This window comes from Sorex fumeus, unplaced genomic scaffold (genome assembly GCF_029834395.1).
Source record: "Sorex fumeus unplaced genomic scaffold, SorFum_2.1 ptg000111l, whole genome shotgun sequence".
Lineage (NCBI taxonomy): Eukaryota > Metazoa > Chordata > Mammalia > Eulipotyphla > Soricidae > Sorex > Sorex fumeus.
Window position 1 is genome coordinate 6,829,984 of NW_026606168.1, and position 17,798 is coordinate 6,847,781.

Consider the following 17,798-nt stretch of genomic DNA (forward strand, 5'->3'; position numbering starts at 1 on the left):
TGTTCCCTCATACCCTCATCTCAAATATTGTTATATTACTTGGAAGAAGCTTAATTTTTTTTTAATGACAGCTCTGAAGACTATTCAGAAGATTATACAAGAGAGGACACATCGAGTATCTACTGAGTTCCTCTAGAACAAAAGCCAGAAGTTCCATCATGTAAATATATTAGTATATATTTTGAAGAGAAACTATATAGACTATTTTCAAAACCAAAGCCATCAAGTATAGAGCAAAGTCCAAAAATCCATTTTGTAAGATGTCACTGAGCAACGCTTCCAGTGTATTTCTGGATTCAGTGCCTAGTAATACCAGTCGCTTTCAAGTTAACGTTATAAATGAGAGTCATGAGGGCTGTGCCGCTGCAGATGTTAATACCTCCCCTCCCCATTATGAAGAAACCTCTTTCGGGGAGGAAGCCCAGAACAGATTCAGAATTAGCTTTAGGCCTGGGAATCAGGAGTGCTATGACAATTTCCTCCAAAACGGAGAAACTGCTAGAACAGATGCAAGTTTTCACGCTTACGACTCTCACACAAACACATACTACCTACAAACCTTTGGCCACAACACCATGGATGCTGTTCCCAAGATTGAGTACTATCGCAACACCGGCAGCGTCAGCGGGCCCAAAGTCAACCGACCCAGCCTCCTGGAGATCCACGAGCAGCTTGCAAAGGTAAGCTTACCGTACCTGGGCAAGCATCCTCCCTGAGCCCTTGCAGGCGTTTCTTGCTCTCTGACCACACGCCAGGAGGACAGACAAGTCCACTGAAGCTTTCTGTTTCCGAACTAACCCTCTTTCTTCCGCCACTTAGCTGCAGTCCCCACGAACAAAAAACGTACCAAAAAAAGCCTTTCACAGATGCTGCCCGCGGACAAAGAACTAGAGAATTAACTCTGGACGTTAGTCAATATACTGGATCTTGTTTACAGCCTGCTCAGTTCACACTTCGTTAAACATGTCAAACTGAATACTTGGCCAGTTTCACCTGGGTTTTAGTGCATCCGTGACAGGTGTGAAAAAATATTACTGGCTCTTGCTGTAGCTAATCCGATAGCGCCAGACTATAGTGTGTGGAGGCGTAGGAGAGGGGGGTGGCGATATATTTTAAAGAAAGCAGAGATTTATAAGATTCAGCATTTTATACTGTCCTCTTCAAAACTTTGCCTGAGGCTCCTGAATGCGCTTAAGCATATAAAAGTAACTAAATTAAATTTAAGTTCAGAAGCAGCAGGAGTGGCCAAACTTTTCATTACTTAAGGAATATGGTCAGGTTCCCAAATCTGCTATAAGCTTGAGGCAGCATTTCTTCTAATCTTGTAGAAAATAATTTATAAGCCTAGTAGATTTTTTTCTTCCACAACTTGCTCCAAAATATCATGATGTACTTTATCTTCCTGGTCTTCTGAAATACTAGGTGAAATGAGCATCCTTTTTTTTTAAATGGAGCATAAGAACAAAAATTAACTGTTACATATCTAAATTCAGTTTACTCACCCAACTTTTGAGTAAGTAAAACATTGGTTGGAACAATTATTTTTATATTAATTCAACAAAATTTTGATTAAATGATTACCTACTATAAGGATTTTAGTAATATTGCTCTAACGAAGGAAGCTAACAAAGGTGAAAAAAAGATCTTCAGTTTTTGTTCCTTCTTCTTTTGACAAAGAAACCCCTTTCTGAAGAGTATTCTCTTGGCTTTTCTGGGTTCCTGACTTCAAGACCCAACACTGGGTGATCTCTGTTAAATGACTGATTTCTTTTTAGACATAAGATATTTGGAACTATGGGTCAGAACAACAGTAAAGCAGGTAGGGTGTTTGCTATGCATCCGTTTGCTATAATTCCTACCAGAATTCCATCACTGGCATCTCATATGGTCCTCTGAACCTGCCAGAAGTAATCCCAGCATGCAGAACCAGGAGTAAAAACTGACCACTGCCAGGTGTGCATCACCCTCCACCCTCCGCCAAAGAAAGAACATTAAGAGTTCTAATAAAAATAAGTTAGCAATGTGCTGCTTTCAAACAAAATGAGAGTCTTAAGATTTCTGAGAAAGGGGGTAATTTGAAGTAGCTGAAATTTGTTGGAAGTTTCTTTTTATACTTGGGGGGGGGAGAAAAAAAGAAAGCAGAAAAGGTCAAGAGGAGAGGGAACTTGGAGTTCCCAAGGTGTCAAAAAGCAAAAAAGAAATGCAGGGCATTTTAAAGAACTTTCCATCTCTTCTGATGAAATAAAAATGTAAAAGTTCTATTTTATTTTTTTTAAAAGATCTGAAATTCCATTCCAATATGTTATACAGCACCACATATAATTATTATTAAAGTGGCATCCTTTGCTAAAAGTGTGATAAATGTTTAAATATTCTCATTCAATGCATTTACCCAAAAGAAAGTAAACTTTTAACTCTATTAGGAGGGAAATAGAACAAACTCACACTGCTTTTAGGGTATTTTAAAGGGGGAAGTGGCTTTTAAAAAAAAGAAAAAAATGAATCACAGTGAGATACACAATTACAAAGTTGTTCAAGTTTGGGTTTCAATCATGTAACATTCCAACCCCTTTCCTGAAGTAAGCTTTTATGATGTCTAAAGCCATCCCTTAAATAAATAAGCATCCTGAGACTACTGTTCTAAGAGTGAAAAAACTATGAGTGCACTTGATACAGTGAACTCTTTTAAATTGTTCTTGAGATAGCATAATAGTTGTGAAAACCTGAAATAAGACTAAGGAAGTTAACTTTGACTTAAAACTTTTTTCCCAAAAGTCTTAAAGAAATGGCTGCCCTAATTTTTTGTTAGGTTCAGCTGAGTTCAGTTTAATATCTTAAATAATCTTTCTGAACAGATATAGTAATACGCTTTTAAGTGAATTTGGTCGTCCCATATTTAGGATACTTCACACTGATCAAATCAAATAAAATATCTCCATACCTATGATGGCAGAAGAATCCAAACACAACCCCAAGTTCTACAACGGGTCTCTTTCGAAGGCCAGGCCTGTTCCAGGATCACCAAAGTCGTGCCTACTGTGGCCAGTCCACCTCTCTGTAGGTTCTACTTCTTCTGTAAGAATATCTAATACCATATATATTAACAGTCAGGGTCTGATTCAATATATCTCTTTATTCAGTGCTATGGAATTTCAGTTATCCCATTAGCTTTCTCTCTGCAAACGAAAGATGAAGCCCTATAATTCCAGCCAACTTTGTCTGGTCCTTAACATTTGTATGGTGCTTCCTCAAATCACAACAGGAAATCATCGATAGTACAAATACTATACACTGGTGCTATAATTATATATTTCTAGTACATTACAAAATTTGTGTGCAAAAATTATAAAAGTGTGTTTACTTACTGAGTTTAAATTGGGAAGTTCTTTCTTCAGAAGTTAGGTGATATTTTCAGTCCCCACTATTGAAATGCTTTAAAAGCCATATAGGAATGAGACATTCATACTAGCTGACAAAACGTATATAGCAGAAACCAGTTGGATTTTGTGCAAATCCTGGTTATAACAGCCAAGTCAGGAAAAAAATTTCATGACAAGTTCATTCTTATAGACAAAATGAAAAATAGGTTTAAGTGACATTATTTTAAGTGCCTACTTTAAATGAAACTCTAGGAGTGATATTGACAGAATTTGTAATTCTAATGATTTGAGATCAGTGGAAGAAATCCTTTTTATTTTCTGTGCAGTAAAGAGCTAAATGCCTATATGGTTGACTATGAATTATGGGTTTCTGAAAGCTCTACTTAAAAGCTGGGGGAAGGGCAGGAAATAACTCCCTTCCTTACTTACTGTGCAATACTGTACAAGATATATAATTTCAATTGATCTTCCAGGATGTTTGTGAATATTAGACTTTATATGGATATAAATCTAACACATTCCCTATAATGAATAAGAATGATTAATGAATAGTTATTGATGATGATAGCAATTTTGATAATAGCTTATTTTTACTTAAAAAGTACACTGATAAACAGTTAACATGTACTAAAAAGGGCTGGAGCGATAGCACAGCAGTAGGGCATTCACCTTACAAGCGGCCAACATGGCCGACCCGAGTTCGATTCCTCCGCCCCTCTCGGAGAGCCCGGCAAGCTACCGAGAGTATTTGATATGCCAAACACAGTAACTAAAAAGCACATAATGAAATATCTCTTATCTAACTTCTAAGTTATTCTCTCCAGGACAACCAATACTGACTCTTCCTTGTAAGTCCTTCCAGAAATCTCCTATACTTATATAAAATTACACATATCTATAAAAATTTATATTCCTAATTCCCTACTGTTTTCTTGCTGTGTTTTTCAAACACTTAGAGAGATTTATTTTCTTCATTGTTCTACACTTGGCTTGTTTTTATAGGTAATATACCTTGATAATCTTTTTACATAAAAACATTTATAATGATTCTTAAACATATGGCAGAACTGGGGTGGGGGTTGGGGTTGTATAGCTCAATGGTAGAGCTCTTATCTTGCATGTGTGAGGTGCTGGATTCAGTCCCCAGCACGGAAACAAGAAATTGGCAGATCATAATTTGGCATTTTTACTTTGTAAAACTAATTTTATTCTTAGCATCTAGCTTAATTCTTGTAGCCACAATTTATTACACATTTCTTTACTATAAGGCTAACTAAAGGGGACTTGTTTTCAGTCTTAATAAGAAGCATTTCTTAAATAGTTTAGAAAATACAATTATAAAAGATTCAAAAAATATATTACCTTCCCTTCAAAGTGAATGAAAAATTCTGCTGTCTCTATAAACAGCACAAAATTCTATAAATATAAAGGTAGAGATATTATTGGGTTTTTTGTTTGTTTGTTTTGGGCCACATCTGGTAATTCTCAGGGTTTACCCTGGCTCTTTGCTCAGGGTTCATTCCCAGTGGTGCTTGGTGCTAGGGATCAAACCAGGGTCAGCTGTGTGCAAGGCAAACTCCCTACCTGCTGGACTATCACTCTGGTCCCCAGAAATATTTTCTTAAGGAAGTCAACTATATAGAAATTGCTCCAACATCAAACTAGTAGAATCACATTTGCATTATTAAGCTGTTAGTAACTAAATTAATTCATAAACCAATGCATTAATAACAAACTGGCAGAAAGAGATAGCTCAGTGGACTAGTATACATGCTCTGCATGCAGGAGGCTCAGGTTCAATCTCTGACACTCAAAATGGTCCACCAAGCGTGTCAAGAGCAACCCATAAATATCGAGTCACGTACAGCCCCTGAGCATTGCTGGATGTTGCTATAAAAGAAAACTCAACAAATCCCTAAAAATTCTTTCCTGAGAATTTTTATGTCAAGTTCCCACATATTAGCTTCTCATTTAATTTTTAAAACAACTTTTCAAGGTAGGTACTGTTATTACTGCTATTTTATAAGTGGTGAAAGATTGAATTGTCAAATGACATGGCTTTTTTATTCCAGAGTTTGTGGTCTTTACCACTTTTCCATCCTCAGCTTTCTTTCCATGAACCTTTGTCGTCAGGCTTTTGATAGCTGCAGAAAAATAGTAGAACTCAAATCTAAAGGACCTCGGTAATTACAATCTGAGCAGACAGTCCCAATTCTGTACTTGTTTCAGGGAGTGCTGGAAGAAATCACATTAGGTCTACTACAAAATTAACTCTAGGTCTCAGTAATTATCATTATCATCATTAAAAGTATTTAGTAGGCATTTATTTGCAAAAACTCTTAAAAAGTGAATTTAGAAATTGTGTAAACACACAAAAAAGGACCGGCTAAGGGGAGGGCAGCGGCCTATCTCTCCCGCTGTCCGCATTCGGTAGTCTCAGGCCATTTTCCCACTCCATGGAGGTCGATGGCGATGGCCAGGCGGAGGAAGGAAACGAGGGCCAGGCTGGTTGGTCTTAGCAGCAGTTTATTACATGCAAGAAATGTATGTCATGGAGGTCTCAGGAATCCTTAAGCACATGCACCCCGAGAAAGCACCCCTAAGAGTCCCGAAAATCCCCTTATATACATCATGGTACCTCTAAAGGGCCAATATAGTGATGTCATCAAAAGGAGTTACAGAAAGAACATTGAGGCAGCAAAACATACATGGTTTCCTTACATCCACATTGTTTCTTTACATCCGCAGGCCAGTAATCTTGGCCTCACCTTTTACAAACTACTTGGATTAACACAACAAAGATGAGTCTGCTAGAGCTTGGAGCCTACATCTCAAAGATCAGCCTGCCTGGAGCCAGGTATCTACATCCCCAAGATCAGACCTGGTTTAGCACCTGAGATCTGCTTCCCAAGACCAGCTGGGTTCCTGTGAGATAAGGGAAACTGCCTCAATATACTGAAATCATTTACTGAAGGCATTTTGGAGGGGAGAAAGGTTCAGTCTCATCCAAGCTAGTCAGGACACACAGGAAAACTGCTTCTAGGACAGATCAACCCACCCTAGAACAGATTTCCCTGGATGTGTTTCTCCTCTCCTTGTCCGACCAACATATAAGCATACATAAAATAAATCATTTTGTATGGACACAGTAGGAAATACTTTGAGCTTATAGAATTGCTCCCCTAGGGCCATCTCAATCTTAGACTGCAGTGCTCAGGCCAGATAGCTTTCCTATTCTTAGCAGCAGGGTCCTAGTCTCGTCGTTACTTTTGGATCATGACAGCATTTGCCTATGATCAAACCTATAGTTAAGAATCGTGGCACCTTGGCCCAGCCCATCTCGATGCCAGGGTAGCACATAACTTACCGGTTTGCCCTGGTTCCATCCAGTCCCACGTCGGAACCCTGCCCTTGGGGTGCTAGGAAGTGAGGGAAACTGAGGCTTAAGTTGAGAAGGCAGATGCCCAGGAGTGAATAATATTCAAAGCCAATCAATTCCTAAGTTACAAAGCATATTAATTAATTGTCTTCCTGTATCTATACAAAAGGACATTGCATTGAAGTAAACTGCTCAAACGACATAAGGAGAGGAGAAAGGCAATATTAACTTACAGTACAGCTTCCGTGTCTAAGAAGGATGAGACCTTACAGATTGGTTGGGGAAGAGAGCATAGAAGTGGTTACAGACAAACTAATGAGAATGACTCGGGAGCACTGTGATGGGTGCAACCTGATAAACCTAAGCTCCTTGTACTCCAACTAGAAATGTTACTTCCACTTTCTGAAATTCATAAGTGAAATGTGGTTGTTATGAGTAGAAATAAAAGATGGGCAGTCAAATTAAAAGTCATCAACCACCTGAATTAGTGTATAAATATTTAGAGAAAAGGATAAATGAAAGTGTACATATGTATTCCCTAGAAAATTAACTTTCCTGACCTGAGTCCCTGGTTGCTAGTGGTTGCTGATCTGCTGCTCCCCATCAGCTTCTGGAGAAGCAATTTTAAGACCCCAGCAAATTTAAGACCCTAAGGAGACCAACAGCCTCTACTGCTGAATACTGCACCACTTAACTACATATACATTTGTGACTGCAGGAGACTTCTATTCCCCCAACTTCATGTTGAAGGTACTATGGAAGTCAATAATCCTAGGGTACCCTTCACTGCTGCTAGAGTCTGAATCACTCAGAGTGCTTCTATGGAAGTGAAGAAGATTCATTCAAATCAACAGTATGCACAGTGAGGAGGCTATGTAGAAGCCCACCAAGGAGTGAGTAGCGCAGAAGGCTGGCCAGCACCAACCAGCTCTGCAACCTCTCAGATAAGGACTTTAGGAACACGTTGATGTGGATGTTTAATGAACTCAAAGAAAATAAACCTTTTCTCAGGTGTTTCAGAGTTCAGATTTTAAATTTTAGTCTTTAGATTGGAAACTTTGAGATTAGAAATAATCATGAACTCAAAATAGGTATTACCACTAGGAATAAATGCTTTGAACGGTCGTAATGAAAAGAAAATACATGCTCCTGTAAAATACATGCTGGAGTAAAACTCTGAACTAAGGGCTCATTCTAATATTTATGAGTTTCTTAGTATCTAATGTCCTACCTGCAAGTTCACACTATTAAAACAATCTTTGAAAACAAAACAAAATTTTTAAAAAATTGTTTGTTATTCATTAGAAATAGTTCAGTGATGTATAGGTAGAGCAGACGTTTCCTCTAAATAGTGTGGAAATATATTAAGAATTGTTTGGTTCCTGATTTATTATTATTTAATGTTAATTTTGTGGCTGTTGGGCCCCACACAGCTGTGCTCGGGGATCACTTCTGGCAGTCTTGGGGGACCAAGTAATAGCACTAGGTCTGGCTATGTACAAGGCAACTATATTGTTATTAGTTATTTTTAAAAACTATATATTATACATAGGTATTTTTGATAAAAATTCAAAAAATACAATTCTTATATGGAAATTCCCCTCTCGGAGATCCCGGCAAGCTACCGAGAGTATCCCACCCACACAGCAGAGCCTGGCAAGCTCCTCATGATGTATTTGATATGCCAAAAACAGTAACAACAAGTCTCACATTGGAGACATTACTGGTGCCCACTCGAGCAAATCGATGAACAATGGGAGGACAGTGTTACAGTGCTATATGAAAATTCATGTGAATTTTTATTTTCAATTGAATATTCGAAGTTATCTAATCCTTAATAAAATGAGCTTTAGGATTTTCCAGTTGCATTCACCTGTGGGATTTAGCTATAATTATATTGATGTTATGTTGATAATCATGATGCTAATGAGGGTACCTTGGGTGTATTATTCTATTACTGATATTTTTAATATTTTTATAACAAAAAGTTTAAGTGGAGAGATAATACAGGTCCAAATATTTATGGATCTACTTTTCAATGATAATCTATGATTTCTACCATACTGAGATTTTATCCTGAGACAAAAATAGGTAGAAGCAGCAACTGCATTTAAATAGTAGAGTCATGCTATTTTGTTTTAATGGTACTGCAAGACTAGAAAATCGCTTATTATTTTTATGCTATATGCAAAAATTATATTACTTGCTTTTCGTTACCTAGAAATACTCATTAGGAATTTACCATCTAGATCTGCATATGGATGAAGCATTATCATTATTGGAGGGGGAAAAATCTTTTATCTCTTCACTTTATTCTATATTCCCTAAATATTTCATACATAGATAAAAATTATAGGTAAATTTTTAAAAATAAAGCATTCCCTAAAGATAAACAACTTGAAGTATATTTATGAAAGATTATGGTATCAATAAGCTAATTGAAAGTACAAGGGGGAAAAAGTGGTTTTAGTTAGCATTCATAAAAGAGACTTTGGGCTCAAGATTTTGCACCAGTCAGCTATTTGCCAATCCCTGCTTAGGGCACAGCTATCAAGTTGCCACAAACCCTTGAATTAAATATTCTCTCAATACTTTAATTGTAAGTTAACTTTCTAATTGCTCTTTGGGCTAATAAGGAGGATTGATTAAAGAATGAAACCAAGTCACACTTAGACATGTGAATAGAGGAAGATACCAGACGAAAACCAAATGATTTACCTTAGAGGAAGCTACTTTAAAACAAAACAATATTTATCTGCATTGGCAGTGTTCAGAGTTTTTATTTTAAAAAATAAGAACACCATTACTTAGTGGGGGATATAACCTCAATTTATCGAATAACTAAAACTAAATTTGTTAATCTCCTTGTTTACATGTGACAGCTCCTGCACAAGAGTAAGCAATAAATCTGTATTTGTAACTTTACTTATCAGATCTTTATAAAAAAACAACACATGTACATCTCTGGTACAAATATATGTAAAACTTTGAACTGTAGCAGCTTTAATATATGTACCTACAGGAATTGAGAGTTCTCAGACTTTATTTTAAATAATTTAGAAAATTATTGCTTTACATATAGGCACAATAATCTATGTAGAAATTATGGTAATTTGGGGAACTAAAGAAATAGTATAAGGGTTCAGGCACTTGCCTTGCGTATGGCTGACCCTGGTTCAACCCCTGGCATTGCTATGTTTCCCTAAGCACTACTAAAAATGACCCCTGAGCACACAGCCAGGGCTAAGCCCTAAGAACTGCTGGGTAGGGCCACAAGCCTCCAAAATTAAATTATGATGCTTTTCATATATTGTAATTTCTGTTCTATAACCTCACAGAACATTCTTTTTGCATCATGTTGTGATGTTCTAATGATATACTGAGGAATTGTTAAACTGTAATGATCAATATCCAACAGGAATAAATGTTCACTCAAGGAATCATTTAACATTGCTATTCATCCTCTAGCCTACTTTGTAAATTTTATTTTTTTACTGTCATTGATATTTTCACTAATTCATATCTAAGAGCCACAGTTACTGACAAAGTTTAATAGGGAGTAGAGTAATTTCCTGAACTAACTCCACAAGTTCAAGTTTAATCAGAAAACATGGGTTTTACTGCCATCAAAAAGTAGGTGACAAAGGCTTGATCCCATGGGATCTCCAATTAATCCAGAGAAAGGAAATTGCCTTCTCCTTGAATGAGTAACTGCTGATGGTCTGGCCATAGTATCCTAATTAAATAGAATATTGACAATTTTAAAAGTTTTCCTCAAATCAATTCAAATAAATGAACCTCCTAACCAAATAATCTTTTCAACACGCTTGGATATTTTAACATATTCCTCAATTCCCTGCTCTCATTGATTTTTCAGTTACAGAAAATGAAAGTTACACTTGACCCACTCAGCTACCTTATGTGTATAGAATCCTTTCAGAGAAAAATAAAAATTTAATTTACTGGAGAATGACCTCTAATGTTTCAAGCATCCATAAGTGACTATTGTATAGACAGGTGGTTACAATCCAATATGGCAGTCACCTGTAGCTATTAAACATTGAAAATATAACTTTTTGAGGGCCAAAGAAATTGCTCAAAGAAAGAAATTATGGGGAAATTTGGTTTAGATCCATGGTCCCCAAAGTGCTGCCAGGAGTGGTATAACAATGGAAAACAAAAAGAGTGAGACAAGAAAATGTGATTAGTTCAAATTTAAATGGGCTTGACAGTAAAAAGATGCACCATATTGCTGAAAAATAGTAAAATATTTCACTAATAATGATTTATGTTGAAACAATAATATCATATATATTCTATTAAGTTAAAAATCCTATTAAATTAATGCTATTTAGGCCTCTGTTACAAGTGGAAGTGCCACTAATGCTAGTGAATATTGAAAACATGAGAATTACATTCTACAAAATTAAGAATTATTTTGAAATTTAAAAACCTATATCTTAACTCAAGTTGTCCCTAACTGTTTTAGTCTATTTTAAGCAGCTTGGAAAGCTTTGAATTCTAATATGTGGCTTGTCCTTGTGGCTGGTGCAGATCCTCAGTTGCTGCTTCCTATTTCATCTGTAATTTCTGTAAAATTTCTTTATTAGTAATTTATATTGATATGAATATATCATGTCAACTTTTAATTACCTGTCCAAACAGAGGTTAAGGATAGTTAGGAGCTTTTGCAGGTAATTTAAAACTGTATTTTATCTATTGATTTTAGTATTCTGTATCACTCATTCTCCTCCAACTCCCAGAAATGACAGAATAAATATATCATCTGTCTTGAGACACATTCCCTTTCTCTCCCATTTTTTTGTGGACTGCGTAAAATGAGAAATGGAATACTCAATGGGGAAGAAAGAGTTTAGAAGCAAAAACCGGAGAGAAGAAATGAAATCATCTGTTCCTAATTGGAAGAGATCAGGTGACCTGCAAGTCCACTTTTGTTTTCAACATCTTAGCAGAAACTTCATTAGCATTGAGGAGAAATAAACCGCACTACTAGATTGTTCCAATTCATTTGCCAGATAATGATTCTTAGGGCTTGTAGTGTATTAGTTACCAAAATGTCACACTAATAACAAACAAGGTTAGAGGAGCTCAAAGTTGGGGTAAGTCCTTAGTTACATAGAGAAGTAGAAAAACACTCTGAAAGGAGACAAGTCAGAGTACTGGGAATAAATAGATCAATAGGGTCAAGGATACATTAGGGGTGCAAATAGTGCATTAAAGCCCAAAAGAGCAAGAGCCTATGAATATAGCGAATGCAAGAACTTTGATCATCCCCAAATAAAGGTTTGTGTTTGGGGGACTTTTTGTTTTGGGATCCATAGAGGTATGGATCCATTAGTCCTCGGGAGTCCATTCTTGGTTTGTGCTGAAGGATTGCCCCCAGCAGTGCTTGGGGGACCATTTATGCAGAGATCATACCTGGGTCTCCCACATGCAAAATATATGTTCAGTCTATTGCACAACCTCTCGACTAAAGATTTTATAATGAATACTGAATATTTATTTTATATCTGTCTCATTTAAAAGGAAATGAAATCTCTTTTTCCAAGATCCGTTAGTGCTTTTCCATAGACTTAAACCAATTTAGATCAAAAGATAATAATTTTCTTTTATATTGGTGACTGAAAGTGCTGAATCACAGTCTTCTCAAAATAGTTTCAAAAGTCGTATTTAAAAAAATTGCTTCTTATAAGCTCCAGTTGAGTATAAGCCATCCATTAGAGAATTAGGTAGGTGCCAGATGAGCTAAGCTTAGTAGTCACTGTCACTGTCACTGTCCTCCCCTTGTTCATCGATTTGCTCGAACAGGCCCAGTAACATCTCCATTTTTTGAGAAGTGTTGTTACTGTGCTTGGCATATTGAATATGTCACAGGTAGCTTGCCAGGCTTTGCGGTGCAGGGGAGATACTCTCGGTAGCTTGCCAGGCTCTCTGAGAGGGGCGGTGGAATCGAACCTGGCTCGGCCGGCCTGACTGTGCGCAAGGCAAAGGCCCTACCGCTGAGTTAGGTACATCTAAAATCAACCAATGGCACAACTAAAAAAATCTTTAAACATCCTACTCCACTAGTGAATTCAGAGACGATCTCAGTGAGAAGCAAGACTTTCATAATTAATTAGGGTCTCCCCTGTGGAAAAAGGGGAAAAGGAGACTAAATAAAAGTTTGAACCTTTATTTGTACTGTTTTTTTTTCTACGCATCTTCTTTTTAGTTGTTAGTCCAGAGTCTTTTTACCGTTTTAATAGTACTGCCAGCAGCTCCAAAAAAATTGTTAGGCAAAGTAAGTGAGTAAAGTAAAGTAAAGGCCCTCCCGTTGATCATCGATTTGCTTGAGCGACCCAGTAACGTCTCTGTTGGAGACTTTGTTGTTACTGTGTTTGGCATATCGAATTACGTCATGGGGAGCTTGGCAAAGTCATATATAATCTGAAAGAAGCTTCCCCTAAAAAAGTACCTTTAAACTATGTTAGAATACAGATTTCCATCACAATCCAAAAGTAGACTTACTTAAAACTCTTTCATTTCATTTCAATTTTAAAGATGAAAAACAATGAAGCCATTGCCATTCATTTACATTTTGTTTTTATTTGGAGGTCACACTCGGCTAGTGCCAGGGATGGGGGTGGTGAGAGGGGGGTTTATTTCAGACTCAGTGCTTGGGGCTACCTACCCAGCGACTTCTGAGGGTTTGGAAAGGAAAACTAAAGCCTCCAAAGCAAAGCCTGTGCTCTAGCCCCTTGAGCAATCTCCTGACTCTGCAAACGCTTTGTGTGCTACCAATCCAAAAATAACTTCCCAACTATACCCGGAAAACCTAAAATCACACAAACCTATGATGAAAGCAGGAATGGTCTGATAACATATACAACTTAAAGCGGCTCCTGGTGGGACCACTCTCCCTGAGGGTATTACCTGCTGTAGCAAAACACGCAGCTCTTTTTGCGTGTGGACTTCCGTTGTATATGGAAAAATGATCTTCAGAGTTGGGGGAGTGGGGGACAGCAAAAAAAAGGAACTAGTGTAGATCTTAAAAACTAAGTGACTTAACATCAGATTTTGAAAAGAGACTCTCACTCTTGATAGGTGTTCCTCTCTCCTTTCTTTGCATCCCTTCCTTCTCTTTCAGCATTCTAAATTGACCCAAATTGGACCATTTTCTCCTAAGATTCTCACCAGTGGAAGAAATCATTTCCTTCAGCACTCCTACAGTCATTGCAGCACCTAAAATCACTCAGAACTCACCGATGAGCATCCAAAGCAATTCTTTATTTCTTCTCCCAAAAGTTTTAGGTCAAAGATTTTTAATTTACCTTTGAATGTTTTGTTAAATCATCAGGTGAATACTGTGCTCTGTTCTCCATGCAGAATGTGGCAGCTGCTCCAGGTCCAACAGACCGGGTTGCTAATGGTGATGGAATGCCTGGAGATGAGCAAGATGACAGCAAGGAGGAAGAAAAGGGTGGTGCCGTGAAGTTTGGATGGGTGAAAGGTGTGCTGGTGAGAGAACTCCTCTATTTACCCTTCAAGATTCTAGGGATCGGAGTGTTGACAGGGTCTGGACATCAGGCTTATAAAATGGCCTCCTTTTCACCCTCAGTTTAATTTTTTTTCACTTACCACAGGTAAGATGCATGCTGAATATTTGGGGAGTCATGCTCTTCATTCGCCTCTCTTGGATTGTTGGAGAAGCTGGGATTGGTAAGCATTTCTTCTCTTCTGTGATTTCTGATAAACGTTATGAACTGGATAAGTGGAATTGGTGTTCACTATTAATGTTGAATGTGAGATGAAGGTCACAGAGTTAATCTATACTTGGGCTCTTTAACTTTGCCTCTTGGACAATGTTTGTCAGAGAGGAAAGGTGAAGAGTTAACTCCCAGGGGACTGGAATTTTCCAGCTTCCCAACAAGATAAAATTTCTAGTAAATATTTGCACCTTCTCATAAATTTTTAGGTTTACAGGTATGTAGAGATGTATTAATTTTAAATAATTGTATTCACATTTTGAGATATGCAGACATTTATCAGAGTTTTTCTGTTGATTATTGGCAAAATATCTTAGAATAAAAATAACTGCTGGGAAAAGTGAAAATGTGACCTAATGAAAATGCTGCAATAGTTGGATGTTTTCCAAATAAAATAATTGTGTTACTTTCAGGTACCAGCAATAAGAAAACAAAAGTTAATTAAATATTTCCAGGTAGAAGTTAGAAGTGCTAGATAAAATGACTATAATCATGTATCTATTACTGATTTCTCCAAATGGAAAATGGATGATGTTGAAATTGCTTTTAGTGATTATTTAATGTTTTAATATATCATATTCCATTGACAATATTAGTTCTGTGCCAATCTTTTTTATGAGTAAAAATGTTTATGAAAAATTCATTTGACTTTATCAAAGTTACTGATTTAATGCGATAAAAATTAATCATGTTCTTTTCAATATACGGAGAATACATTATAGATTCACTTTGGGGGAAGACTTATATAAATCAGAGGGAGCCAGAACTTAGAAACTCAGATGCGCTTTTAGACTCTAATGTTGGATAGATCAAAACTCACATTTATAAGGTCTTGCTTATTGCCTTTGCTCCTCAAAAACACTTTGATAAACACCAGAAGACTCTCAAAAAAGAAAGGACTGAGTTGTAAATTGAAAAACTGGAACCTGGTCCCATAGTTTTTCCATGTTTCCTGTTTGGCAACTGCTGGGTTCCTGACAAAGGGCTGCTTGCCGACTTTATGATGCATATCAAATGAACACTTACAGCCTCAGGGGCCAAAATAAGTATATGCTGTTCCATGGAAAATCTGTATCTTAATATTGCCAAGTTTTTGCTCCAGGGTTTCATGCAAAATTAGGTTTTTAAGGGCAGTTTAGTAACTTATTGAGATCATCAAGAAACATTACTTAGTTTGGAGGTGTGACTGTAGCCAAGGGCAAGAGTAATTCTTTCTAATATAACTTATTTAACATCCATATGTCTGGGTTATAATCTGAACTTTAATCAGATCTTACATTACTCCCCACAGTCAATCTAGTTTGTTGCAAAATTATAAAGATCCTACGTCTTGCTAGGCTATTTATTACACTTTTAGATATCAGTGCTGTAATAGTCAGTAGTTGAATTTCCCTTTAGAAGAGAATAGGGATTTACCTTTATGGATTTCCAGTACGTTTTCCTTTAAATTGGAGGCTTTGTTATTATTTTTAATTCTCAGAAAATTAACTCTAGTAAGTATCGAGAAACTTATTGCTACCTCACTCAGTTTTACTGGCCTTTGCTGTGAGCTTAAAGCTAAATGAGTTTATTAAGTCACCATCTGGGTTCCATTTGGGTTCCCATTATAGGGAAAAAGAACAAATACAAGCGATTTTTTTCTTGCTCTGGAAGTCGTTTGGAGAAGAAAGCTGAAGATACTTTCAGGTCCGGACCCGGAGGTCAAAGCCAGGATACTGGAGTCACTATAGGCCTGGGTAACCATTCCCAAAGCAAATAGAAAATTAGATTGATAGGGACACAGAAAACAGAAAGTTGAGTTTGACTATGGTCGTTACAAAAAGGAAGGTCACAAGGAAGGCCTAGGTGATGTCTGTTAACTTGGATGAAAAGGTCCTGGATCCTGGCACCAGAAGATAATCATCTCAACATCCTCTCCCTTATTATTATTTTTTAAATTTTTTTTTAGTGAGACATCGTGAGGTACAGTTGTAGACTTACAAATTTTTGTGCTTGGGTTTCAATTATATAATGATCAAATACCCATGCCTCCACCAGTGCCCATTTCCCACCACCATGGATCCCAGTATCCCTCCCACCCCCCAGATCCCCCATCCCACCTTGCCTCTGTGGCAGGGCATTCACTTTTGTTCTCTCTCTCTTATTGGGTGTTGTGGTTTGCAAAAGAGGCAATAGGTGACAGTCATGTTTGGTCTATAGTCTACTTTCAGCATGCTTCTCCCATCCTGGGAGGATCCTCCCAACACCCTTTATTTGGTGTTCCCTTCTCTATCTGAGCTCCCTTTCCCCCTAGCATGTGTGGTTGGCCTCCAAGCCATGAAGTAAAATTCCTGGTACTAATCTCGGCCATTCTTGGGTTTAATCTCCTATTTTGTTACTTTATGTTCCCCAGATGAATGCAATCTGTCTATGTCTATCGCTTTCTTTCTGAGTCATTTCACTTAACATGATACTTGCCATGTAGTACCACTTGTATGTAAATTTCATGACTTCATCTTTTCTAACAGCTACATAGTACTCCATTGTGTAAATGTACCAAAGTTTCTTTAACCAGTCATCTGTTCTCGGGCACTCAGGATTTTTCCAGATCCTGGCTATTGTAAAGAGTGCTGCAATGAACAAACAATTGCAGATGTCACTTCGACTATACTTTTTTGCCTCTCTGGGATATATTCCTAGGAGTGGTATTGCTGGGTCAAATGGGAGCTCAATTTCTAATTTTTTGAGAATCGTCCATACTGTTGTCCAGAAGGGCTGAACCAGTGGACATTCCCACCAGCAGTAAAGGAGGGTCCCTTTCTCGCCACATCCGCACCAGCACCGGTTGCTTTAGTTTTTGTGGATATGGGCCAGTCTCTATGGTGTGAAATGATATCTCATTGTGGTTTTGATCTGCATCTCCCTGATGATTAATGATGTGGAGCATTTTCTCATGTGCCTTTTAGCCATTCGAATTTCTTCTTTGTGAAAGTTTCTGTTCACTTCATCTCCCCATTTTTTGATGGGGTTGGGTGATTTCTTCTTGTGGAGTTCAACCAGTACCTTGTATATCCTTGATATCAACCCCTTGTCGGATGTGTATTTGGTGAATATCCTTTCCCATTCTGTAGGCTGTCTTTGTATTTTGGTCACTGTTTCTTTTGAGGTGCAGAAGCTTCTTAGTTTAAGATAGTCCCATTTGTCTATCTCTGTTTTCACTTGCTTGGCCAGCAGTATGACATCTTTGAAGATACCACTAGCTTCTATGTCATGGAGGGTTTTGCCAACTTTTTC

The 17,798-nt window shown here is 37.4% G+C and overlaps 1 protein-coding gene across 3 annotated transcripts in view; it reads left to right on the forward strand.

Annotated features, from left to right (window-relative positions):
* The first annotated feature begins 260 nt into the window (after nt 1-260).
* The window catches only part of SLC12A1 (solute carrier family 12 member 1), a 117,826-nt gene continuing 100,288 nt past the window's right edge, over nt 261-17,798 (forward strand). For all 3 annotated transcript variants that reach the window (XM_056135340.1, XM_056135339.1, XM_056135341.1), the window contains exons 1-3: nt 261-680; nt 14,146-14,277; nt 14,403-14,478. In XM_056135340.1, the coding sequence (XP_055991315.1) occupies nt 261-680; nt 14,146-14,277; nt 14,403-14,478 (628 nt within the window). The remainder of the gene's footprint in view (nt 681-14,145; nt 14,278-14,402; nt 14,479-17,798) is intronic.